The 26,654-nt window shown below is 45.5% G+C and overlaps 8 protein-coding genes across 8 annotated transcripts; 6 read left to right on the forward strand and 2 right to left on the reverse strand.

The window, feature by feature from the left end:
• Positions 1-691: 691 nt before the first annotated feature.
• VTP01DRAFT_2543 (uncharacterized protein) lies at positions 692-1,950 on the forward strand (the record flags this gene model as incomplete). The annotated part of the gene is made up of 5 exons (XM_069381016.1): positions 692-767; positions 827-1,054; positions 1,121-1,251; positions 1,307-1,720; positions 1,789-1,950. The coding sequence occupies 5 exons, from the start codon at positions 692-694 to the stop codon at positions 1,948-1,950; spliced, it is 1,011 nt and encodes a 336-aa protein (XP_069237319.1).
• Positions 1,951-2,287: 337 nt separating this feature from the next.
• On the forward strand, positions 2,288-4,792 carry VTP01DRAFT_2544 (uncharacterized protein; the record flags this gene model as incomplete). The annotated part of the gene is made up of 7 exons (XM_069381017.1): positions 2,288-2,467; positions 2,526-2,564; positions 2,602-2,707; positions 2,769-3,007; positions 3,068-3,394; positions 4,245-4,338; positions 4,404-4,792. The coding sequence occupies 7 exons, from the start codon at positions 2,288-2,290 to the stop codon at positions 4,790-4,792; spliced, it is 1,374 nt and encodes a 457-aa protein (XP_069237320.1).
• A 710-nt stretch (positions 4,793-5,502) lies between these two features.
• VTP01DRAFT_2545 (uncharacterized protein) lies at positions 5,503-6,351 on the forward strand (the record flags this gene model as incomplete). The annotated part of the gene is made up of 5 exons (XM_069381018.1): positions 5,503-5,566; positions 5,631-5,655; positions 5,717-5,934; positions 6,009-6,175; positions 6,253-6,351. The coding sequence occupies 5 exons, from the start codon at positions 5,503-5,505 to the stop codon at positions 6,349-6,351; spliced, it is 573 nt and encodes a 190-aa protein (XP_069237321.1).
• A 1,448-nt stretch (positions 6,352-7,799) lies between these two features.
• VTP01DRAFT_2546 (uncharacterized protein) lies at positions 7,800-12,270 on the forward strand (the record flags this gene model as incomplete). Its single annotated transcript, XM_069381019.1, has 4 exons — positions 7,800-8,210; positions 8,314-8,665; positions 8,735-11,722; positions 11,783-12,270. The coding sequence occupies 4 exons, from the start codon at positions 7,800-7,802 to the stop codon at positions 12,268-12,270; spliced, it is 4,239 nt and encodes a 1,412-aa protein (XP_069237322.1).
• Positions 12,271-12,667: 397 nt separating this feature from the next.
• On the forward strand, positions 12,668-13,528 carry VTP01DRAFT_2547 (uncharacterized protein; the record flags this gene model as incomplete). The annotated part of the gene is made up of 4 exons (XM_069381020.1): positions 12,668-12,794; positions 12,858-12,966; positions 13,038-13,314; positions 13,418-13,528. The coding sequence occupies 4 exons, from the start codon at positions 12,668-12,670 to the stop codon at positions 13,526-13,528; spliced, it is 624 nt and encodes a 207-aa protein (XP_069237323.1).
• A 1,976-nt stretch (positions 13,529-15,504) lies between these two features.
• Positions 15,505-17,069, forward strand: VTP01DRAFT_2548 (uncharacterized protein; the record flags this gene model as incomplete). Its single annotated transcript, XM_069381021.1, has 5 exons — positions 15,505-16,021; positions 16,086-16,445; positions 16,512-16,669; positions 16,738-16,846; positions 16,918-17,069. The coding sequence occupies 5 exons, from the start codon at positions 15,505-15,507 to the stop codon at positions 17,067-17,069; spliced, it is 1,296 nt and encodes a 431-aa protein (XP_069237324.1).
• Positions 17,070-17,355: 286 nt separating this feature from the next.
• On the reverse strand, positions 17,356-20,967 carry VTP01DRAFT_2549 (uncharacterized protein; the record flags this gene model as incomplete). Its single annotated transcript, XM_069381022.1, has 6 exons — positions 17,356-17,646; positions 20,014-20,175; positions 20,314-20,437; positions 20,499-20,612; positions 20,743-20,849; positions 20,929-20,967. The coding sequence occupies 6 exons, from the start codon at positions 20,965-20,967 to the stop codon at positions 17,356-17,358; spliced, it is 837 nt and encodes a 278-aa protein (XP_069237325.1).
• Positions 20,968-21,473: 506 nt separating this feature from the next.
• On the reverse strand, positions 21,474-23,877 carry VTP01DRAFT_2550 (uncharacterized protein; the record flags this gene model as incomplete). The annotated part of the gene is made up of 3 exons (XM_069381024.1): positions 21,474-22,442; positions 22,510-23,182; positions 23,246-23,877. 3 exons carry the CDS (start codon positions 23,875-23,877, stop codon positions 21,474-21,476), a joined length of 2,274 nt encoding a protein of 757 aa, XP_069237326.1.
• Positions 23,878-26,654: the final 2,777 nt, after the last annotated feature.

Below are 26,654 nucleotides of genomic sequence, written 5' to 3' on the forward strand. Positions count from 1 at the left end.
GTAGCTTTCAGCGCGAGCAGGATTTAATCAATGCGTTGCTCTGAATATTTGAAAGTACGTACGTATTCAATGTAGTCTGAAAACCAGTCCTAACCAAAGCTATTTGGTAAGACAGTGCGTAGTAGCACTACTAGAAGAGCGACTTCCCGTTGCAGCTTACTTTCACTCTGGATTTTCGTTGCTTTATTGTCGTTAGTTATCTCGAGCTTACGATGCACGCGGACTGAATAACAGACAATGTGTATTGCAGAAGAATTAGTCTTGAAAATGTTACACAAGCCTTTTTGAGCGGTTTGGAGACCACTGATTTTCTCTTCTCAGCATTCCGCTTTCTTTCTCGCTCAGAGCAAAGCACTCTCCTTCAGACCTTTAGACGAGGGCCTATTTTACCTTTTATCAGCCAGAGGAAGAGCATTCCACAGGTCGATCAGTGATCAGACGGATACGACGCAGCCTGATTGCATTGCAACTCGATCACGGTATATCCACCAGCATCACTTTTTTCCTCTCCTCTTATCCTCGACTACGGCAATCCATCGTGCTTCCATCTCTTACGCAATCAAATAATATTTGAACAAGGCTCATATATATCCTTTGTTAACACCTCTTGTAAGCATAAAGAGTCTTTTTTTGCACTGAACAATGATGGCTTACACGGAAACTTTGCACTTAACACAGGTTAAAAACCTTAATGGGCCAGCTTCTCTCGGGTTTAAGTCTCCGCGGCAACGAAGTCGTTGTGCCTGATCCAGGTTTCGACATTGAAAGTGAGTCATCTTTAGCGGAATATTTGGGAATTTGCATTACTGAGTTAATACATTTGTAGATGCGAAACCATCGACAGAGGAGTTGGACTTGTACAATCATTTATCAGCTATTCTGGTGCAACCTACGCCGGCCTTGCTCGCTTCATTTAAACAATATCAATCTGCATCTGATCTAATACGCGAAGCGATTGCCAATCCGACAACAGAGAAGGAAGATAGAGCGTGGGATGCTGTTTTGCCAATCGTCGACATGCTGCGCGATTTTTACGCGTATGCACAGGAAACAGGTATGTCCCATACCCCGGAAATTGAGATGAGAAAACACGTGCACTGACCAGGGATGTTACCACTAGAGGAAAAACTTCCACAGCTTTTGAATGTCTTGTGCCAGGGTGATGTGAACAAAAATTTGGAGCGGCATCAAGGTCTAACAAAACTTTTTGCCGATATTCTGGATTTCGTGTTCGAATTCGATTATCTAAAGGTTGGTAGCCAGGACAGCAGAAGAATGAGCATTTAAACTAATGCGGGAACTTTAGATGCGCAATTCTACGCTTCAGAATGACTTTTCTTACTACCGACGTATGTTGCAGCGTGGCAAGTACGGCGCCAGCACGAGATCTTCTGCGGATGAATCAGTTTCCGACCTTAGAAGCGCCATGTTGGAAGACGATCAGGCTAATCGTATGTCACTATTTATCGCATATCCGACGCCGATGCTCAAGCGGGTTATTGACACGACGACGGATTATGTCAAGAAGCAGAGACTTCAAAAGAGCGTGGCCGAATGCCTAGCAACGCTATGGGCTACTTGTTATCACACTATCAACAAAAAGAAAGGTCAACAACGATCAGATCTCTCGACTTTTTATCTAAAAGTTATGGTTATTTCCATCATACTCTACGATCACATTGATCCACAGGGCGCATTCGTCAAAAGCTCCCCCATCAATGTAAGTAAAAAGAATATTCAGGTGCCGGATTTATGTTGTATAAAAAATTAATCGCAGATATATTTTAGATCAAACAATCTGTCAAGATGATCCAAACAAATGTGAGCCTAACAAGTGATGCAAAAGATACGAGTCTATCGAACCTGATGTCTGTGTTACGATACAATTCTAAACATCTCAATGACGACACGACGCCGAAGGCCATCCGAAACACGGTGATGGCCGATTAAGACCAACATCAAGAACCATTGCATTCTTCCACACTCTGTTTTCCTTTCCCACTAATTTTATATGTACTCGTTAATATTTCTCCACTCCTTACTACTACCGCTTTAATTACTTTCCTATTACTTGTTTTGTACGCATACAGACTTATTTACAAGCGCTTCACACTTCCAACAACGCAAATTGACGACCAATGTTTATTCCGGGAAATTTTACTATAATGTTCTCAATACCCTGTAAGCTATTTTTTACACGGTTTAAATTGTCACCGCTTGCCGTATGGATAATAGGTGAGAGAGTGCTGTAGACTTTACAGTTAGAAGGAAAGTTTTTTCCTGACATATGCCTAGCGCGGCGAAAGATACCATCAGTGCCATTGACGAGACGGTAACAGCGTCGACATCATCAACCACAGCCGCTAGTAGTAGTAGTATTAGCAACAGCAGCACGGCTGAGACACTAGCCGATAACGAGAAAAATTTGGAGACACAGACGCACCTTCGATCGTTTGGGCGGCCAGATGTACTGCGTGAAAGACCAAAGATTTTAGGTTGGACGTTAGCACGATGGATTCTATTAGTTTCGAATATCCTGGCAAGTTGTGACGTCTGACACTATCGTACGACTTAACGAAGCTTGCTGACAGCTTCATAAAGATATTACTGTATGGCCTGTTTTTCCTGGCTGGATCAATAGCAACGTTTGCAAAGGGCTACCATCGAGCTGTCGTTATAGTCATAGCCAATCTCGATATTCTCATAGGTAAGATGCTCATTGAGAGAGTTTTTGATTTCACGTTTTTTAACTGAGAAATATGATAAAGTGACGTCCCTAGCGTCCGTGCTGTGCGTCGGAACAGCTGTAGTTGGGATCATCGGCACCCGATACCGTGACAGACGTCTACTAGGCATTTACTCATTGATGTTGTGGCCATGCTTTGTCCTAATCACAGCAGTGGGCTACCTTGCATTTAAAGATGATACATGGAACTTGAAAGCAAAGCTTGGTATGCAGTGGCGACACGAGTTTACATCAGCGAGTCGGGAAGCATTGCAAGATAATGTAAAATCCAAGTCCGAAAAGGTTTAGAAAAAGAAACGTACTAACACGATTAAGTTATAGTTACATTGCTGTGGATTTGAAAACCCTATGGATCACGCGACTTACTTTGCACGGTGTTGGCCAGAATCGTTGCTGCCGGGATGCGCCTACAAGTTTTACTCGTTTGAATCCTACTTTTTATCCAGGACGTACACGGTGTCCTTTGCGATCGTTCCTTTACACATTCTCGTCATTATCGCTTCGTTCTTGTGCTCGAACCACGTCGACCATCTCTTTGGTACCCGAGCAAGACCGCCGATTCCATATTTAGGGAAATTCAGCGACTGGCGAGATTGGGAACGTGAACAGAAGCGTCTGAAAGAAGACTCAGTTTCTTCCCTGGAACCAGTCCGAACCCGCGCCAGGGCAACCGGGAATGATACCATGCAAAAATTAACACCTAGGTGTTCGTAAAAGCATCTTATCTCTTGAGGATTCTGCCTAAATAAAACAACGCATTGCATATAGGCAACAATTGATCACAATATCCCTTTCAATCCCAAAAGTATCAGAAGATGGAGAGAGAGAGAGATAGTGCATCTCACCTTGTACACCCCAGGTGGTGGAACGAGCCGGATTGCTACTCCCCTATCACTCTCTCTCACACAACTTTTTTTTCTTTTTGCTACAGAAAGCAAAGCTACAGAAAGCAAAACTCCTTTTTCGTTTTCTTTCCCTTTTTTTTCTGGTGTGTACGAGTTAAGGTACGGTTTTTTAAGCTTGTGAGAGACCACCTCACCTTATCTTGGCTGATCGCACATTGCGAACTTTGAGGACATCGCAGCCCTGTCCAAAATGATGCTTTACAAATTGGTCGTCCTTGGCGATGGTGGTGTAGGAAAGGCAGGTTGCCCCGGAGATACGTTTCTGTGGAAACTGGGTTACTGACAAATTTCCATTTGCACGGTTACAGACTGCATTAACGATTCAAGGTAAAAAAAAAAAAAAAAAAAAAAAAAAAGAAATGCAGAGCGGCGGCGGTGCGAGGGCACGATGAATTCTTCTATTAACGCATTGCTGTTGCAAAAACAAATACTCAAAGCTTTGCTTGAACCATTTTGTTGGTGAGTACGCGTGATTTACTACAATAAAGGGGGGCAAGCAAGGTGTTAACCATCTAGTTTCCTATAGAGGTAGGCGTTCAATAATGAGACCACTTATTTTCACAGCACACCAAAGTTGACCTTGAATCGCGCAGACGTACGATCCAACAATCGAAGACTGTTATCGCAAACAAGTTGTTATTGACGACCAACCTTGCATTCTGGAAGTCCTGGATACGGCTGGGCAAGGTAAGCATACTATATTTGGTTCAGTCTTGTCGCTGTTCCTCTCATACTACTCCATCCAACAACAGAGGAATACACTGCACTGCGTGACCAGTGGATCCGGGATGGTGAAGGATTTTTGCTTGTTTACTCTATAACAGCACGATCAACATTTGAACGCATCGAGCGCTTCAGAGAGCAAATTTTCCGAGTCAAAGATGTGGATAATGTACCTCTCATGCTAGTTGGAAACAAGTGCGATAGAGTTACTGAGCGCGAAGTCACCCGCGAAGAAGGATTAATGATGGCGAAGCGACTCGCTTGCGACTTTATAGAAACTTCGGCAAAGACATGTGTCAATGTCGAACGCTCTTTCTATCAAGTTGTCAAAATCATTCGTGCTCAACGTGGTGAAAGTCAACGGACTCAAAAACGCCCAGGCAGGGAGAAGAAAAAGACTAAATGCACCATTCTTTAAAATTCCTTCTTGTCATATCCTTTTTTCGGGCACAAGCGTAACGGTCACTTGCTTTATATTTAAATCCGTACCTCACGTGTAGTCCTCGGTAACTCTGCAATATTTTCCTGTCTCCCTCCTCTCTTACCTCATATACACCCACGCACCACACGTACACACACATTACACACATATTTTCATTCTCCATTTTCCCTTTGCTATATCCCATTTTTTATCGGTATCCATTTACCATAGCTATATTATCCCGCTATCTCACCTTCTATTCATCCTCTTTTTTCCCTTTTTTTTCAACGAATGTAGCACTATTTGCTTTAAATCTTTCGATGATTATCCATCATCAATGAACTTTCTAGGGGTTATTCTTTTTTCCATCACATAGCCCGCAGTGACCTCCTTTGACATGTCTGCTAAACTAGAATCTCCAAAAACGTTGGAGAATTTGGTCAGGAGAAGATCGCGATCTTGAATGTTCTTTTTAGACTCTAGAGAAAGTTGGGGGCGATATTTAGTATTTCTGTAGTCAGCAAAGGTAACTGGGAGAAAGAGTAAATAAAGAAAAACACGATGTCAAGGACAGGGGCCGTCAAGCAAAGGTACGGGAACGGTCAAGGTATAAAATACTGTCTTACATGCTTGCAACAGCGAAGAATCTTTACCTTCCATCCACTCTTCTTTTTGTCCTAAACACCTCTGCACTCGCGCTTAAGATCATGGGTAAAGCTCAAAGTAAATTGACAGCTGAGCAGATCTCTGAGCTTCAAAGACGCACATACTGTAAGTTGTCTATCAGATTCGTGCATAGTTCAATAATTTCTTGGCTGAAAGGTGATTCATGCAGTTGACAAAAAGGAGCTTAAACATTGGTAAGACTTGACATTCTGCGTATGCCATATATATACTGACGGCTTTGAACGAATTGTATAGGTACAAGGGATTTCTCAAGGACTGCCCGTCAGGTCAGCTTGACAAGACCGAGTTTCAAAAGATCTACAAACAGTTCTTCCCGTTTGGCGACCCATCGACTTTTGCCGATTACGTTTTTGATGTGTTTGACGAAAACAAGAACGGCGTGATAGATTTCAATGAATTCATCTGTGCACTGTCTGTAACAAGCCGTGGACAAATTGAAGAGAAGTTGTATTGTAAATGTTCATCTGATCGACCATCAGACTGCTGTGCAACGACATGCTCACAACTTTTATTTTTACCTATTTAGGGGCATTCCAGCTGTACGACATTGACCATGATGGTCGAATTGCTCGGGACGAGATGCTACTTGTAGTACGATCAATTTATAAAATGGTTGGCAGCATGGTCAAGCTACCGCTGGATGAGGACACTCCAGAGAAAAGAGTCAAAAAGATATTTGAATTGATGGATCTGGTAAGTAGCAGACAACCCGATTTGGGCTTCGCACACTACATACTGACACGCTGCGCTGCTTTACTTTCACTTTAAAGGACAATGACGGATCCCTGAGCATGGATGAATTCAAGCGAGGTTCCGTAAAGGATCCTACAATTGTCCAGGCATTGAATTTGTACGATGGTCTTGTTTAATAATCGAATATTTTACCATATCATCTTTACACGTATTCACACTACTACCTTTCAAATAGTCATTGTTAATACTCCAACATTCTATTAATACATATACAGATTTGATTGTCTTTGGATAAGAAGAAGGCATAGTGATAACCTATAGCTTTGCGTCGCATTCGCTGTTTAGATGGGCGTACCAACAATTTGATAAACGACTTGTAGATCCCACTTTGTTACAGAGCTTCAGTAACTTGACGTTTCAAACATCAAATCACCTAATATACCACTTTCAATAACCTTTCGACCGTTTCTATATTTCATTTAACATTATTTCCTACGCGAAATAGTCCATATCCAGAGTTGGATTAATAGATTGGGAAGAGTGTTATTGGTCATGTGCAAAGGGGATCACAAAAAAGGCACTTTGTAAGCAATTCGACGTTTTGATCGAATACCCAGAACGTAAATCAAAGGATACATCTCAATGTGCAGATTTTACTGTCGAACAAGAATAAGAAGAGTCCATCTACCTATTTTGAACAGATAGTAATCTGTTGTTTTCGAGTGATTGATCGTCGCTTGATACCCATGTTGTTCTCTTCCCAAAGCAAGTAATCAAAAGCATCAAAACAACGGGATTATCTCAGCTGCATGCTGGAGATACAACATGCAGTTTGCACATTGTCAATTGCAACCTAACACCTTAATGTCTATCAATCGCTGATGCCAACAAGATATTTTATCGACTACATGGAAGGTCGTCTTCTCCATCACCTCCTTTTTTCCTCTAATAGATCGCCCAGGAGCAATGGTTATAGAGGAAAATGAAACTGATAGTAAGAACCGAGCAAGCTGCTACCTACGGGCAAAGGTGTGCAGACTGATGGGGTTCCACGAGCTCGGATCATCGCGCGCGCGGAGACTCGAAATGTTTTAATGACCTTGAAACAAAATGGTAGTAGTGTCTCGGCTCGTTTTCCGTTGTGAGACAGATTCAGGAACACGGGTGAAACCGCGTTTCATGGCAACAAAAGGGAGCAACGAGATGAAAAGGATAGGGGCATTCTAGGGGGAGCAAACAGGCAAGAAAGAAACTAGCATCATGGAATATTAAACAGGAATTGCCCACCAGCAGCGGCGGCGCCCAACGTCACATGAAAAGCCTTTCCTCGAGTTTTTGGGCATTTCAAACAACTTTTACAGTCATTTAAAATAATTTCTGTGTTGTGTGCGTGTGTGTGTGCTCTCCAACATTCTACTCTCAGAAGTTCGACGCTGCATGCACACGCCCACACTCAGTAATTACAAGCATTGACAACCGAGCACAACATTCCTTATTATATGAATATTTGCCACCACCTCCATTGACATTTACTATACTTTTGCATCGTCCTTTTTTTATTTGCTGCATATTCGTTTTCTTTTGTGTCATCCCTTAATTTCACAGCACTCCATCATCTCGCGAAATGAGCTCGCCTCCCCCCAAGCACTCCTTATCTTCCCCAACATCTGGAGGCTCACCGTCTCCCGTATTGCCAACGCCATCTTCCTCGTCGTCCGCTTCCGAGGTCACCAACCAACTCAGACGTGAACTCGAGCAACAGATAGCAGAAAAGGAAAAGCAACTGCAGGATTCTACAAGCGGGATCGGAAAAAGCGTGATAGCTCGACAAATCAGTCAGTTAAAAGAAAGGCTACAGGAAGTTGACAAAAGACAGCCAGTCTCGCCGAACCCGATACGACGTTCACAGTCTCCAGCAGAGGAAGATCTTTCTCCTGCAACTTTAGAAAAACTGCGCAACCTGGAGCGGGATCTCAGCGCGTATCGAGGGTACCAGCAATTATCACCTAGTCTTAGCAGCAGCCGAAAGGATAAGGTAGTGGTTTTAGTCTTTCTTCCTGCATACACTGAAGCGTGTACATATCTAACAAGTTCTACTCTCTTTTACTTTTTCCGTCTTTCCTTTTCTCCTACTCTAGTTACTTGGACAACGCTCATCGGGTCTGGATCCATTGCCAAGCCCATCAACGTCTACCATGCTTCCACCCGCACACGGCCGAGATTCGCCGTCGCTTTTACCACTTCCACCGCCGCCTACAGGCTCAACGCCCACGAAGCGACGTTCCAAAGTACCTAATGCCGACCGTCGAAATACGGATATCGAGTTTGCCACAGAAATCGGACAAGGTCTGCTGATAGAAGTCCGAAAAATGCAGGCGCTTTTGCAGGAGAAAGAAGACCAGCTCAAGCAGCTTGAGGCTCAAAAAGCCGATCTTGAAAGAGCAGCCGAGTCAATGGCTAAACAACTTCGACAAAAAGAGGAGAATGAAGGTAATTTACAAGATCGCTCCCAAATTTTGCCTTGACATTGTTTGTTAATCGCGGTTTCTTGCTATGCAGAAAAATTGAAGGAGGAGACTTGGAACCTCGAGCTTGCTAAGCAGGAGTTGACTACGACCGTGACGGAGCTGCAGCAGAACCTGAGCAAATCCAACGCGGAGCAGAAACGCATGCAAGACCACATGGACGAGCTCACCTCAGAAATCGAGCACATGCGCGACAAGGAAGAACGGCTGGCAGCGACCGTTGAAGCAATGAAACAGAAACATGAGCATGATATGGCCAATCTGCGGCGGCATTCTGCAGGATTGCAGCGTGAAAAGGCTGATTTTGCAAAGCAGGTAGAAGCACTTTCTTCCGAGCTTGCTATTGCCAAAGCCCAAAGCAGAATTGCAAAGAAGAGTCAGTCTGATTTGAGACCTGCAGCGGCACCAGCTGATCCTCGCGAAGAACAGACACAGAGCACAGCTGGACCTTCCAAGGAAGGAAGCACGCCTGGCACGACCCCTCCTCCGTCACCAAAGCAGACGCCCTCGAGAAACCAAGCGCTTGAAGTCGAAACGCTAAAGTCTTCACTCGCACATGCGCACAGAATGGTGTCTAACTTGAGGTCTAATCTCCACAAGGAAAAGACCGAAAAGTTCGAGCTCAAAAAACTCTTGTCTGAATATCAGGAGACAATTGAGCAGCTGCAAAATGATCCTCGTCTGTGGGTAGATACTGGATATCCGAAATCAGGATCTGGCGGCGGCGGCGCCTCCCAGGAGGCAAACGGAGGCAGCGGCGCGCATAGACGCCATCGCAAGGGTAAGCGCAGAGTACCAGTTTCTAAAACCAGCGTTGCACGATACTCGAAGGGCGTTGAATCGTTGGATGACTCGTCAGACGTTGAAACCAGACGGAAACGCAAAGATTCCCAGCTCGCTTCTTACTATTCTTCTTCTGATGATTCGGAATACGAGGAAGAGGAGTATGAGGATGCTGACGATACCCTCAATGTTGTCGATTCGCCAAACAACCATCAATTCGAGTCACTCTCGTCCGAGCTGTCAAAGAGTCAACGAAAACAAGAGGCCGCCGAAGCGCCTCGAACGCTTGGCGATGAACTCAGTGCGGCGTTTTCTTCCAGTCCAGAAAAGACAGCTATCGCTGCGGGTGCCGCCGGTCTAGCCGCCGGATCTGTGCTCGAATCTTCATCATCGACACAGCCAGCCGGCGTTGATACCTCTACGCAGACAGACGATAACACCACGCCCCAAATTTCTACACAAGAAATCGCTGTCCAGACCGACGACGTGGAAAAGAAAGAGTTCAGCCAAGTACAGACATCCACTGTAGATATCGCTCCGGCGCCTGGTCACGATGCAGAAACTCAATGTGTGGCGGTCGCTACTGTAGATGCAGCTATGCAAAGTGAGCAGCTTCCAGGCATTGACCAGTATATCCAGTGTGAAAGTGCTACGTACAGTGACAGCAGCGTTCAATGCGAGCCAGTGCAGACGTTGGATCAAAGCGTGCAGCATAGCATCCAATCTATCGACAGCAGTGTACAGAGCGACCCTCCTGCGGTTGCGGAAACGGTAGATGCTTCTTCGCAGTACGATCTGGTGCGGGCTACCAAGGACGCAGAGGTACAGGTTGCTCTTGAAGCTTCTTCATCCGACGCTGCAGCAGCAGTTCTAGCCAACTCACCTCGACGTGAAAGTGGTTCCTCTTCAGATCATACAGCAGCCGTCGCTACTGCTGGAGCAGCGGGTGTATTCGGATTGGGTGCATTAGCTGCCCGCGCGTTTGGTGGTCTCATGAGCTCAAAGTCTGCAGAGCCGCAAGAAACAGTTGAAAAAGATAGAGCTGTTAAACAGAATGATGCAGATCGATCTGTTACACCTGCAGTACTTGGTACTACGTCTGCTGACGTCTCCGAACAACCAGCATCGCCGCAAGAAGCAGCTGAGAAGGATAGTGCGACCAAAGACGATGAGGCAGATCAATCTGTGACGCCTGCAGCACCTGCTACCGAAGCCATTATCTCGTCGCAAGGAGCAGTTCAGAACTTGTCTAATCGGACCAGGAACGACGATGCTCAGGTGAAGGACGAAACTGCTTCAAAGCAAGAACAAGATGTGCCATCTCCGTCTCAAGTAGCTAGCAACGACGCTGCCGCTGCTGCTGAGCAAGTAGATCAAGAAGCTACATCACCTGTACCATCCGCCGAAAAGAAAGCATCATCCACAACGCCAGCCGTAGCAGCAGCAGCAGCCACTGGAGCAGCTGTAAGTCCATCGACTGCTCCGAAAGAGATGACGACCCCCGTGCCCTCCATCAACAAAGATATAGCCACCAATGCTGATGACAAGGCGGTCCCAACAGACTCAAAAGGAGATGCAAAGGTTTACAGCAAAGCAGAGACGGACGCCATGATTGCAGCCGCTGTTGCCGATGCCTTGGCGAAGGCCAATGCTAACGCGGCAACAGATAAGAACAATGCTGCTGGAAAGGAGCTGAGCCAGCATCAGAGCAGCCAATCTAATGTTGAAGCAGACGATAAGCCTACGTCTTCCGACTTGGCAGCACGCGAATCAGCAGCTGAGGGCGTACCAGTTAGACCCGTCAGTCCTCCTCCTACTCACTTGCTATCACGACTCAGCCATGCACCGTCTAACCGCTCCAGCGTAAACTCTACTGTTGACAAAGGCAAAGCGCCAGTGCGTGTACTTCGGAGTGCACCTGCTCCTCCTCCTGTGAATGATGAGCAAGCAGCTTCTTTGATGTCTAGCGTCTCAACATCCGAGCCACGAGCTTCGTTTGGATCATCAGCCTACGATGGTTCTATGCGTAACCAAGGTGACGGCGAGGCTGGACCGATCGCTCTTGTCACTCAGACAATGATTGGAGACTGGATGTGGAAATACACCCGCAACGCAGTAGGTAGTGGTTTGTCGGACCACCGCCACCGAAGATTCTTCTGGGTGCATCCTTATACCCGCACGTTATACTGGAGCCCGAATGCCCCTGGTAACCCAAGGAATCAGACAAAGACGAAGAGCGGTGAGTGGTATAGCTTGTTAAAAAAATGAGACCAGGATGATTGATGGATTTTGTGTGTAGCATTGATTGAAGGAGTCTCTGTGATCCCAGATAACAACAGCGCGCCAGCGCCGGGAGTTCCTAATGTCAGCTTGTTGATAAAGACGAGCGGTCGAGTGATCAAATTGACCGCACCCAACATGGATCGACACAACATCTGGCTAGAATCCTTGTCGTACTTGTTAACACGAGGTGCCAACCACCAGGATACCAAGAGCATCGGATTTGACACGACATCTTCGTCCGCTGCTACTCGATCCTTGTCTCACCGTCCAAGCATGCAGGGCCTGCAACATTATTTCCGATCTGGCTCCAAGCACAGCGAGCAAGCAGCAGCGCAAGCAGCGACCGCCGTCGGTAGAGACGATGATTCGGAAGATGAAGCATTAGAGGACGTCCGCATGTGCTGTGATGGCAAACACCATGTTTCCAAACTCGAACGCGATCATATCCATCAACATCGGCCGTACTATCGCAAACGGCAAAGTCGACAACCTCTGAAGGGATGAACACACGATGCCAAAGAATATTAACTCGTCTTCCTTTCGTATTTCCTAATACTATTTTCTTTTTCATCATCAACACAAATCTTCATTCACGCGAAAGGAAAACAATGCAATCTTTTTTCTCCTTTCCCTCATACATTTACACACACACTTTGCTCACTTTCCTTTCCCTTCTTACCCCCAATCTCCCTCTCTCTCTTCTTTTTTTTTTTTTCCTCTTTGACTATTTCTTAAAACATATACACAGTAAGGTCTCTTTTCTGTTTTTATTTTCTATTCTACCAAAACGCAAGATTAAAAAATAAGGAAAACATTTGTAAATGAATTCTCCCGCATTCGTACCTGAAATGATAATCAGAGGGCCGAGCTGAGTGGTGGGCCATTATTCCGGTTAGGCAACATGTCAAGACGGGGAGCCTTCATAGTTGTTGAAGGATGCGATCGCTCCGGGAAATCTACGCAATGTGCACGGCTAGCTGAGCGGCTAGACAAGGAGGGACACCGAGTACAGCTGATCAAGTTTCCAGGTACACCACGAAATCCTTCACGTCCGTGACGAGATTGATCCTAAAGACGATTGCACGACATAGATCGCACAACACAGACAGGCCAAATGATTGATAGTTATTTGAAACGCTCCAGTCACCTAGACGACCACGCTATCCATTTGTTGTTTTCAGCCAACCGGTGGGAGGCCATGTAAGCGACGATATAGAGGACATATTGCCTGCCAGCGAGCCGTCGCATTTAATGCGGGATATGTATGCCAGGAAAGCGATAGAAGCACAGTTGAAAGCAGGCACGACGCTTATCGTTGACCGATACGCGTACTCTGGCGTAGCGTTCTCGTCAGCCAAGGGTCTCGACTTGGAATGGTGCAAAAATCCAGACAGGGGACTGTTGCAGCCTGATTTGGTGCTATTCCTTGATCTGCCCATCGAGGAGGCGCAAAAGAGAGGAGGTTTTGGCGATGAACGGTACGAGACGCTGGAACTCCAAACAAAAGTACGCAGCAAGTTCCTGGAACTGCGCGAGTATCCTTGGAAGGTATAAACAATTATTTATTACTATTTATTTGTCTTTCTCTCTGCTTACATTTTTCCCATCTTCCTCTCCATCTTTGCTGATATTTAAACGGCAACTATAATAGACAATCCAAGCATCAAAGTCGATGGATGACGTTCATGAGGACATGTGGGAAGCCGTCGTGAAAATCTTGGAACCCTCACTATCCGAGTTAAAGTTCAATTTGTGGCAATAATAATAATACTAATACTCAAACTGGCTTGATTTCAGATGGTTTTGTTTTGAAGATCTACGTACATGAAGAAAACATGCCTAAACACAGACAATCTAGAAGGAATGAGGTTTATGCTCGCTCATATACCACAGTGGGAAGACTCAATGACATTGGTCCAGAGTCAAAAGACGCCTTCCCTGTGGACCGGATATGAATCCTTTGTGCTATGCTGCTGAGATTCGCACATGATACCAAAGAAAGAAAGTTGAGACTGTCAACTGTCATGCGTTGCAAGTCAAAAAAAAAAAAAAAAGAAAAGGCTTTTTTGTCTGTCTGATCAACTCAACCAAAACATCAACACAAAATGCTGCAAATTACCCATGAGAGAGTGGTGGTCCTCAACACATACACATGGTTTCCCTCGCAACCGATGTCGGAAAACCAAGAGCGGCCGATCAGGTGGAAGAAGGTTGTATGCACGACCGCAAAGGCCACAGAAAAAATTATTCCAGACACGATATAAAATGACGTACAATACACTCTTTTTAAGAAAAGTGTCAAAGTGATACGCTGCAGAGACTGGGTGCCGGATCGGGATGTTGATTGAAGAAAAAGTACAACGTAGCATGAAACACTTTATCGTTGACACTCTCATCTTTGCACGGTGCATTGAAGAGTACTGTAGTTGCCTCGTTACTTGACTGCAGTGCTGCACACAAATTGACCAGCAGAGACAGAGATCAATGTTTTCAAAAGAGAATTGATATTTGTGTTTCCGTGATGCGTATCATCTGATGCTCTGCCCGGCAGCAGGCGGTCTTTTAGACTAACTTGTGAATGGAGAAACAAATCGCGCGAGAAAAAAATGGGTAGTAGGATGTGGGCGCATACACCGCAGCCGGGTCCGGTTGGTGGTGCGAATTACCCGGATTTACACCTTTTACTCACCACTATTCTGTGTTTCTCTTATCGTTACTCCTTTGACAACCTGGAGTGCCAACAATGAAAATATAGAAAAAGGAAACAGGCAACCAGCGCTTTTGGCTTATGCATCGCACTGCATTGCATTCTATCCTGTCCGGAAGAGCACCGGACCATGTAATGTCTTATATTTTGATGGCTAGCCTGAGGGTCACATGGCAATCAAAAATTTTTTGTAGATGTCAACTCACCGCCAGGTCATAGGATGGCGATTGATGATGGCTGCTGCTATTGTTCCTCCCCTAGGATCTGGCGACCTGGTTGGCATTTTAATTCCCTTCGCCTTGGGATTCGATAGCACGGCTCACGAGAGATATAGATAGAGAGAGTGTGTGCACTATAGCAAGTAGAAAGGAGATTTTGGGGGCGGGTCTAAAGTTGAGGGGTTGCTCCGGGAAAAGGGTAAGTGAAGGGGTGACCCCCTTCAGGGCGTTCCATTCGAATCCTTCTCTCGGCGCCAACATGCACCCAAAAATAAGGGGGATGGGGGGGAGCGAGGGCTGTGAATGTTTGATTCAAGTCGCGTTGAGAATGAACATTTGGGATCCGCCGTCGTCAGGCAAGGAAAGTGGTGCCTTAATATGGTTTGGATCCCTTTCCCAGTTTATACAGATGGAGTGATGATATATGCAGGCGAACTCAACTATAAACACCAAACATTACAAGATTACCAACGCGTATCACAGCAAAGTTTTGCCTCCTTCAATCCCCTTGCCCAACCACCCGTTTATTCGCCACAACAAAAGAGTCGAAGAAAAAAGTTTGTTTCCCCGCCTTTTATAAGTAGAGCATAAACCAAAAAGGTAGCCCTTCTTTTCCCTTACGTTTCATCTTTCTCCAAGGTACAGTTTCAAGCATTCGTGCTTCGCTTTTTGCCGCATGCTCAATGTCAGGTTGCTACAATTTCCTGCAGGTCGAACGCACAGATTTGTCTGCATAAAAGGTGTGAATAAACTATACATCCGCCTCCACTTTTCTCTTTGCCACGCATCTCACGCTGAAACATTCGTAGCAACATGGAAAGCATCTTTCAGCAGACTGCCTTTTACGCGTCAACAGCACCGCCGCCTTACATGTCGCCAGCTGCATACATTGACCAGCAGCAGCAGCACCCCACGTATCGCCACCAAGCATCGTATTCAACTGCTGCTGCTGCTGCCTGGCAACCTTACCCGGCTGTCACTTCTGCAGCTGCAGCCAACGCTGGTGGTGGTGTTCGTCACGACGATGCAGTAGTATCTTCCGGATGGTCGTCACCCTCTCCTGCCATTGGCTCCTGGAGCTACAGCCCTCCGCTCCTGCCTCCACCACCATCCCACGCCAACGTCTACCGTGGTCAACGAAGTTACTGCTGCAGTGCAACTTCGCCTTGCACGCAGTCTCACGCTATGCCGCCCACGACCTCGATCCCCTCCCCGTTGGCCGTTGCGCCTATCCAACAGCGCCCCAAACTGACAACGACGCTGTGGGAAGATCAAGGTACTCTGTGCTATCAAGTGGACGCCAAGAATATTTGCGTAGCGCGTCGCCAAGGTAAACATAACACATTTTTTTAAACATGTAAGGTGGTGACACGTTGCTGACTTTAAACCTCCAGACAACGACGAAATCAATGGCACAAAGCTTTTAAACGTTGTCGGAATGTCCCGAGGCAAACGCGATGGCATCCTCAAGAATGAGAAGGACCGCGTCGTCATAAAAGTCGGTGCTATGCATCTCAAGGGTGTTTGGATCAAATTCGAGCGTGCGCAGGAACTTGCCAAGAAGTTTAAAATTTATGATCTGCTCTATCCATTGTTTGAAAAGAATCCTCAGGATTTCATCTCCACGCAACCGTCCTCTGCTGAAAGCACACCTACTGTAGCGCCTAGCCAAGCCGAGAATAACAACACTTCCTACAAGGCCGATGCGTACGGCTACATGCCCTCCAACTGGGATCACCGGCCCTATCATTCCGGTAAGTCCGACTTTCAAAAGCTTAGCATTGCTTCTTAGAAACTCATCCATCGACAAAACGGCGTAGTCCTCCGTTCTCAGCCAGCCACTCCTGTCGCCGCCTACTCACAAGTTCAATGCAGTCCTGTCCCCACTGCAACGGCTCCTATTCCCCAACAGCAACAACATGAATACCTTCCAACAAATCTTGCTACTGGGGGACCCGTCAACGATATTCCAGACCTTGTAAGAACTGTCTGGTCCGCCACTGTTTTCGATTATGTCTTGTCTAACAGTTTTATTCCTGTCGTTAGCCTGCCGCTGCTACACATGCAAACTTGTACCCGTCGTTTGACGACAATAGTTCCCTGAAATCTTCACGGTATTCACAAAGTACCGCTGAGCAAGAAACTCATAGTTTGGGTAGGTCTTTCTTCACGCTGCGTTGATGTCACACTTGATACTGACATTTTTTTACTTGCATCTGATAATAGCTGAGCAGCAGCCATCATCGTTAAAGTCGGTATCCAATAACAAGCGAAAAAGGAATTCTGTGAATGATGATGAGGAGTATATCGACAACAACAAGAACAATAACAGCAGCAGCGATCGCAGCCCAAAGAGAACTCGAGCAGGCGGCCAATAATCGAAATATTTTCAAACATTATTCTTCGTCACCGTTTCATTGGTCATCATATTCCTCTTCTCTAACTCGATTCGGCATTCTCTGCATGTGTACATTATATCTAGCTCATTCCCCTCTTTTATTAATTTCCCAAAGCAAAGCATTTATAATCTGGTCTAGCAAAGAAGAAAACAAAAATCGAATACGAATATACCGCATACATACACACATTGGAATCCTTAAATCTATCTCTCATCTGCATCATCGTGATAGACTCGTGCGCGGGAGATAGGTAGGCGGATAGGGTTCAGAGTATTGGAGAAGACGATGTTGTATACCGGAATGCGAGCACGACAGCTTCCGATTGGTCATGCGTAGTTGTTTGTGTTGCCGCAACAAGATCGCCTACACGTGCCAGGTTGACGAGCAGCCAGTCCAGATCGCCGTGCTGCATAATGTGGCGTACTTGCTTGTAAAGTTTGATCCAGCCCGCGGCCTCCTTGATTTCTTCCTTTGAAAAGTTGTCCAAGTTGGAGCCAACGCCTAGGCCGCCCATAAAGGAGACATGGAAGGAACTGTGCATGGTTCGACCAGTCACCTATCGAAACATTACCAGCGACACCCAGGCGAGATCGGTAGCAGCTGTTACTTCAGTGTAAAAAGCACATTCTTCAAAGTCCTCACTCCAATCCATTTAGCTGTCTGGGATAATAGCACGGAAGTTGATTGACTGGAGAGTGGAAATCTCAAGCGGTCTATTAGTGAAAAGGAGCCATCATATCTCGACGGTATGATATCATCATGTATAGAAGCGCTACTGCTTTTATGCACCGTTGCTCCAGTTGGCTGAGTTTTGTACAAACGTTTTATGATCAAACCTTTAATGAAGAAGCCGAATGTTAATGGCATATTCCTTTACATTGCGCGTTATGCGACTGAGTTACCAATAGCCTTACAAATGGACCGAAAGACCTGTGCACATATTGTAAGCACATGTCCTCTGTGAGGACTTGTTACAGCAGCGATGATGGTCGTTGAGGTACATGTGAAGATATCATTTTTCCATTTCCACCATACGAAAGGAAAGCTTGATTCCTTTTGCTATCCGAAGATCGTTCCCAAAAACTCAAAATTCAATAGAGCATCGTAGTGGGAGCAGGTTCTTCTTCCGTCTGACGGCTTAACTTTGTCAGTTCTTTTATATTATAACAAGATGGAACGGCCATCATAAGTGTGTATTTACAAGCAAATATGTGATACAGGAACAGGCAGTTTCAGATTTCAACAATGTCGTCAGGATTGTCCAAACTCCTTGATGAGTATCCTTGCCGTGTCGACTGCTGTGTCCGTATGCTTGCATGGTACAAAGTGTGCTTATCATTCTTGCAGTAGCAAGGAATTGAATTTCCTTCTTGCCTCATTTTCCGTCCTGCAGAACTTGATTCCTTGTGATAGTTCATCCATCCTATTTTCTTGCTTCATTTCGCTGCGATCCTTCTAGTCTTGGCACATCGACGCCTTAGTTTGGTCTAGCATCCTTCTTCTCCGCTAAAGGTAGTATCTGTGCAGTTGATACTGATTTCCTTGTTACAGATCCTCCGTTGTAACGCCTATCGTTGTATGCCGAAATGCCAGATTCGACTTTCGATTACAGCTCGCCATGCAACGCAGCTGCTCCATGCCGAATTGATATGTCATGGCTGAATCCTAAGTTATGGTTCTGGCACAGATTTCGAATTTTGGACAGATCAAAAGATGAACAAATACTTTGGCATGTGATTGCCACGCAGCTCTGCAAGGGGTCTTACTGACAAGTATCCATCACAGGATGCGATCATTATACCTTTACACTTTATTTTCGCGGATGGGTATATTGATGCTGGATAGCACCAATTCAGTGTTCCATCTGCAGCGAACAGGCAGTACGAATATCATAAAAAATTGCCACTTTCCTGGACTGTTTGCAGTATTTTATTCATAAGCTACAAACATGAAGGGCACACCTAGAATGTTGTATTAGCTCTCGTCACTCACAAGTTATCCGTCAGTTCTTACTTGTGAAGTAAGGTACTCGTACGATTTCGAGGTTTTGGGTTTACTTAAGGGCAATCCAGTGTCATCAATGATTTATGCCAGCCAACGTTGCTCCGGCTATAGCGACGGATCGCCAGTCATAAGATGGCAGGGGTCCAACGAGAATAGACGTGATAAAGTCCTGGTATTCGATTTTTCTTGAACCTGCTGTGCCAATTATTTTGTACAAGTTTGCGGCTCTGATATGTACTGGCAATAATTTGCCTCTTAATGGATAGGGTATACTGCATCAAATGCTTGTAATCATTTGGGATTATGTGCGCAGGATAGACTCTTCTTTTGACACATTCGAAATATGTCAGCGCTGATTGCTGCAAGGTGGAATCTGCTTTTAGTTGTCCCATATTCTTCATAAAAAGTCCAGATTCAAGTCGTAAGTTGTCTTAATCGGCGCAAGCACACAGGCTTGTAATATCTTGTTCAGACTATACAAGTTCAACTCCACCAAATCTCTAAAAATTAGGATCGAATATATCGGTTACATACTACATTTCCGTAATAGTATTGTCGAGCTTACTGTGCTATCACTTTCGCTACTGGATCGAAGATTTGTTTTCCCGGATATTCATGAAACGACAAGCGTCTTGGAGGGAGAACACTATCTGCTAAAGTCGTATCCTTGGCATGTAATAGCTTCCATAAGAATGCAAGTTTTCCATTGAAAGAGACATTGTTGTCTTTCAAGGACTGCAGTTCTGCCCTTAGCAGTCGTTGTTTGTATCACTGTTGTAAATAAACAGTTGATGATAATGACGTTGGACGCTTACTCCTGCTTCGGTCCTTTGCGTAAGTCGCGCCTTTCCACCAAACTCTGAAAGGATCTTACTGGTCCATTGCGGGAGATATCCGTCCCTGGATACAATCAAGGTACCTTTATATCGTATTTGGCAACTGGAAACGTGGATGCCTGATACCGCCATTGCACTGTTCCGTCAGCGTGGAACAAACCAAATAGGGACATGAAGAAGAATGTTTTCCATTTGTCGGTATAGTTTGGAAATGAATCATCCATGACTTCTGGCTTGGCACTTTCCTAAATGTGATGAAGAGCGGCAGAAATCAATGAATATTATATGAGTGGGCTCTACTATGGAGCAACCTGGAGTCCTTCCTCTTGTTAGAGGGTAACCCCATAGCATCAATTAATTCCTTATTTCCAGGTCGTTTATACACCATAGGACGATTCCGAATCGGCTCCCATTGTAGCGTTTGGATACAGTGGAATAATCAGGCAGACGGAAACGGCGACGAATTGAAGTCCCTTGCCGCACCAGATGATTCCATGCTTTTCAGGACTATCGTATTCAATACTCAGCAATCATCGTGAATTACACGATGTACTCAGCTGTCACTCACCTGAGAGCATGGTAATCAAGCGTGTTTTTCGGATCATTAGGGGAAGCTCTCCATTGGTTCCAGATATCTTCTCTATCTGTCCCCTCATCCTCTTCGTCTTGCTGGCGCTCTTCACTTTACAGCCCTCCTTAGTTTCTTCTTCATTAAGCTTGCGTCTCTTCTGGCTTGCTTCCTCTTTGATCTTCTGCTATCTAAATGAATATTAGTGCCCCAAGTCGTATCTTTCATATGATGAGCTGTGTACTGCAACGGCAAGCAGTTATCCGTATTGGTACCCTGTTGATCTCGTACTGCATACAGGAACTTGCAACTGAGGCAGCATGCTTCTCCTAGAACTCGATGATGGCCATACTAAGTATCAAAATATCAGAAGCGTAATGTTCTGAAATTAGTTGCCTTTATGCATTTCAGCATCGCCTTGACGGCTCACAGTTTTGGTATTCAGAGGGTCAGAGAAAGAATCGGACATATGGATAGTGGTCACTCTTGGACATGCTGCTCGTGTTCCTTATCAAGGAGGAGGATTATGTCGACATTTTGCTTGACATGGTCCATATGCATTACGTAACAGATACGAGGAAGAGAAAGGCACGATGGCGCAGAGAGATTTGGCCATTTAAAATACTTGCAAATGAAGACAATCAAATGATAGATAAATACAAAGGGTCTCTCCTAATAAATTATATGCACTTGAACAAAGAAGGATGGGTACAAAGAAGAGGTCTTGCTTATATCGTTTTTGAATAACATGAATGGATCTCTTGTAAACGTTTCCGATCTGAAGGCATGACTTTGTGCTGTAAACCATATCCTCGATCTCTTCTACAACAGACGATGAGATTTCCGAGATATAGATAGCGTAAAAATCAAATCCAGCTCCCAAAGCAAAGTATAACCTGGTTTAACAAAGAAGACAGCAAAGATCATATACAAGTAATATACTACATATTATACACATTGGAATCTTTATTTAACTTATTTCTTTTGCACCCAAACAACTGCGCTTCTAAACATTCCATTGTTGAGGTCTTCAAGGACGATACCCTTGTTCATCAACAGAGAACCAGACATTTCATACTCTTCAGCGACGTTCTCCGGATCGTCCTCGTAGACGCGCACGCGGTAGATAGCGGAAGGTTGCAAGTAGCGTAGGCGGATATGGTTCAGAGTGTCGGAGAAGACACTGTTGTACCGGAATGCGAGCACGACAGCTTCCGATTGGTCATGCGTAGTTGTTTGTGTTGCCGCAATAAGATCGCCTACACGCGACGGGTTGACGAGCCAGTCCAGATCGCCGTTCTGCATAATGTGGCGTATTTGCTTGTAAAGTTTGATCCAGCCCGCGGCCTCCTTGATTTCTTCCTTTGAAAAGTGGTTCAAGTTGGAGCCAACGCCTAGGCCGCCCATAAAGGAGACATGGAAACGGAACGACAGTGGAATGTCGATCTGCGTGTCAGTTGGCGAGTCAGTCACCCATCCGTACATGATTCGTGGTGGCAAGAAGAGCGAAGCACCGTGCTGGATGAACAAGCGCGCATCGGGTCTTGTGTTGTCTGATGTCCAGGCACTGTCAACCTTTTCCAAAATGCCGAGATCCATTCGTCCACCGCCGCTTGAACAGGTTTCGACAAGCAAGTCCGGAAATTCGGTCTTGAGCTTATCGACAAGCCAGTAGAAGCCCTCAGCAATGTGTACCCAGGCCTCGCGAGGGTTGCGCTTGTAGTAGTGCATTGTTACTTCAGAGAACGGGCGGTTCATATCCAATTTCACATAGTCAATGCCAACTTCCTTGATCAAGGTAGACATGCGATCATAGATGTATTCGCGCACTTCTTTCAGACCGAAGTTGAGTTCCAGCTGGTTTCGAGCTTCGTAGCGTGGAATGCCATCGTAGTAGAATGCCCAGTCTGGATGTTCGCGATACAAGTCAGAGTCAGGGTTGACCTGAAAAGAAAAAAGTGGTGGTGAGTATGAAATAACACGTATAGATGAAGAATAGCGTGATACTAACTGCTTCAGGCTCGAACCAAAGACCAAATTTCATGCCGAGGTCGTGAACACGATCCGCCAGGGGCTTCAAGCCATTAGGGAATTTCTTCTTGTTGACGAACCAATCTCCCAGGCCGGCTGAGTCGTTGTCACGGGCACCAAACCATCCGTCATCGACTACAAACAACTCAACTCCCATGGAAGCAGCCTTGTCAACCAATTCAACTTGCTTGTCATACGTGACGTCGAACGTCACAGCTTCCCAGGAATTGTACAGAACGGGATTGTACATGTCCTTCTTCTGCTGAGTCTTTACATTCTTGACCTGATACTTGCGGACGTGTCGTGGGAGGAGCTTGCGAGCACCGGGAATGCCATCCTGGGTGTAACCGGCCACAAACGTAGGTACAGTGAAAGACTCGCCAGGTTCCAAAGTCCAACCAAAGTCGTTGTGGTGCATACCTCCGGTGACGCGGATGTCGCCATAGATATTCATGTCGGTAGTGATTTCCCAGCTACCGGACCATGCAAGCGTGCCAAAGTACACTTCGTTGCTAGCTGGAGATATTTCACTGGGCACTTGACGAAGAGCAAAGAATGGGTAGGACTGGTGAGCTGTGTGACCGCGTTTGGATTGTATTGTATGAGTTAGACCAGGTTTCAGAATCGTCTGTTGTAGTTGAGCTTCGTTGGCCCTGTAGTAATAAACGGTTTTAGTTAGCTGCTTTCATCCGTGATAGATTGCAGCAGATATTTACCATTCACCAGCAACAGTCAACAATTCGCGAGTATCATCAACACCAAGGGCGGTAGGCGGATGCCAAGCAGCGGACTGTGCTCGGCTGAGGTTGACACGTCCTTTGAGACCATTGCGGATGGTGTAAGATCGTCGGATGATATCATTTTCAACATCGAGCTCGTAGTGCAAAGTTACAGTGAGGGCTGTTCTGTTGCCGTCCACGAGTTCGAGATCCATAAAGTCGCCAGTGATATTCGATTTGCCGCTGTATAGCAGGTTAAGCTCTCGCACGCCGTCAGGGAGCTCGGCGCTGAGCAAGGTCTCGCGGTATCGCATACCACCGAAAGCAGGCAGTTCTTCCATAGCGTAATTAATGGGAGGATGATTGGACGAAACACCGGTGGCCGACACTGAAGCGTTGAGGTGATCCATGTGCTCCAGACGACTGCCCCAGTGCAAGTTCAGGATGTATCCTTCTGCTGACGCGCCAACGACATAGGTAGATTTGTCCGTCACCATAAACCATGTATCGAGATCAGGATGTTTGTGGATACCGGTATCGAGAGCTGCAGCCACCGTGGACGCTAGCACCGACGAGCACACAAGGATGCCCGTGGCCAAACCCGAGAACGTACGTCGTCCACCAAGCATGGCCGATGATGTGTTTGGAAGAAGGTTGCTGAGAAAAGGGTATTGAAGATATCACACTGGGCTACCCCTGTCTCCGGGCCCCATTTATATAGCAGGATGCCCAATCCAAGTCTGGATGCTTGGGAAGGCGCGGGAAGAAAATGGTTCATAGTAGGAGAAGGTGACATCTGGCAGCTTTTCCTCGGATCAAGAACCGTGTGAAGCACCCCCTTTTCCGTTTTCCGTCGGCGGGCCTCTGATTATCTAATCCATTGGAAAAGCTAGCGCTCAGATATGCATCCCCCCGGAGATTTGATCGGGACCGAGATTATTAAACTTTGCGTGGAGGCCGGGCAGTGACGCTAGAACATCAGGTCGTCACGGCCTGAACTTAAAAACCAAGGAATTGGTGCATGTCTTTGTCCAGTTGTTTTAGCGTGAATCAAACGTAATTTTACCATTATTAAGTCTAATACCCGCTACATATGTTTTGTTTTCATTAATATATGCAGCGTAACCGAGTCCTGTGGTTCTTTATGAAATGTGGAGTAGAAAAAAGTGGAGAAGACAAGGTATCACACCGAACCAAACTTGGCAAAAGCTGGAGTTTTTCTCCTCCCTCGGAATGCACATCTTTACGTAAGATTCTGCGACTACTTGCATGCCCGAAATGCGTTTTTCTGCGCCCCAGACAGCGTTTCTCTATGCACTCCCCGAGACACCGGCCGAGTTCGTTTGATTGTACAAACGAGGTTTTGAATCGCTGCATTGAATTGATCTGTAGAGCCAGATCATGAATTAATTAAAGAGTATATATAAATATTGGATGATATGCATCTCCATCTAAAGACCAATGTGTACGTGTCAAGTGCTGCTCAGCGGAGCCTCTTGCCATGATCTTTCAAACCTTTGAAGCATTAATCTTGATAGTCAGCCTATATCTGTTATTTTTGCAACCCGAATCCAAAACTCCTCCTTCAGATCACTTTTTCTCACTCTCACTGCAATTAACTATGCTGCAATCTCTGCTATTACTCTTCGATCCACCATATTTACAGCAGGACAGATGCTATAATCATGTCACTGTAGCTGTTAGCATCTGCATTCCGACGGCTCGGCAATGACACTTTAGATGGATCTTTTGTTCTCCTTTCTCACAGCCATGCATCCCATACTTCGATTGCAGCATGTGCCGATAACTTGTTCGTGCACAGCTTGTTGAATCACGTTTAACAAACCACTGTGGATCAGAATATGTATAAGAAATAAAAATTATCTAACAATAAGTCATTTATCAGCTACGAAGACGTTGCATTCTGAAACAAGAATCGATTTGTGTACCTTCTTCTCATGCTTTTGAAAGCAATATTCCCTTTCGTGCTCAAATTTGATATATCATGGGATTGCTCGCTCGACATATAAGAAGGAAGCTATTACTGAAAATCGGAAGTTTGCAGACAATCTCGATCGCGGGTAATCAATTTGCCAACGATTTCTTTAAGTATCTTGAACCGACGTTATTCAGTTCGCTAAGCACTTTACATGAAATCTCAGGTTTCTTGTTGTAATAATTTTCAGACTACAGCTTCTTCTTTCGTACTACGTTTCTCTTCAACACCTATTTCGCTTCCATTACAGTGCGGTCTTTTGCCCATTTAAACGAGCTATTGATAAAAGTCGGCCTGCCATCTATTACATGCCCGAACGCGGCAGAGTTGACAGTTTCGCGACTGTGGCATTCTAAGATGTCTTCTTTGTAAGCTGCCACACTGTGCAAATCTCTTCAAAATCGTGCTCTCTAGAACTGATTTTGCCATCCACTGAAACAATACAAATGCTCGAAGTATGTCAATTGTCCATTTATTGTCGTCGTCATTCATTACGTCTATTTGGAAAGAACTGTACACTTTTGCTCTTCATTGCTTAAGAGAAGTTTTCCTTCCGCTTATAACAGATGTAATTTCGTTAAATCTTATCAATTTTATTGAAATTTGCAAAGTGAGCAATTTTTTTCAGTACGCATTGGCTGGCCGCCGTGAATGTCAACGTGAAGGTTCCTACACTTTCCAATGCCTTCTGTTAAACGATAGTAAAAAAATAGAATCCATGGTTGAGAAAGAGGAATCATGGAATGGATGTCATGCCGAGTGGTACAGCAAAAATTGCTCGACGGTGGGCAAACGTTCATGTTGTACTACCCATATGCAAGTCATAAACTTTGCTTAAAATTCATCTGTAGCCGTTTAAGGAATTAGGATTTTCTGTTATTGTTGTCTACATCGGCTAAGCAAACAAGCACAACCGCGCCTCATTTTGCAAGGTTTGGAAGGAGTGGGAGTGGGAGGAGGGAGTGGTGGCAGCATTAGCAGCAGCATCTTTGCACCTAAAGATCCGGGTCAGTATCCCATCCGTGCCACATCAGTGCAACAGGAAGGTGCCGGTGCTGCTGCTGCTGCTGTTGCTGCGGGGTGTGTGCGTGTGTGTGTACTATCCATTGAGTGCAACCCAAGCGGTCGAATCAGATAAATAAAAAAGCAGCAGCGGCGGGCTTTAACCGGATTTCATCAAAAAAGGAGATTGCTAACCGAACCCTTTCTGTGGTTCCATAACATTTGTCACTCGTGAACAGATGATGGGAACTCTTTCGGCAATGACGTGGAGTGATTGGTTGCAGGTGTACAGACGAGCCGTAAGGTCATTTTAAGGCAGGTGCATGAACGACCCGCCTCCGCGCCGCTCGAGACTTTATTTTTGATGCGAGGCGCGGTGCGTGCTCTGCATGGTCCAGATGCACCCGA

Source organism: Rhizomucor pusillus (genome assembly GCF_041956525.1).
Source record: "Rhizomucor pusillus strain CBS 183.67 unplaced genomic scaffold VTP01scaffold_13, whole genome shotgun sequence".
NCBI classification, from domain to species: domain Eukaryota; kingdom Fungi; phylum Mucoromycota; class Mucoromycetes; order Mucorales; family Lichtheimiaceae; genus Rhizomucor; species Rhizomucor pusillus.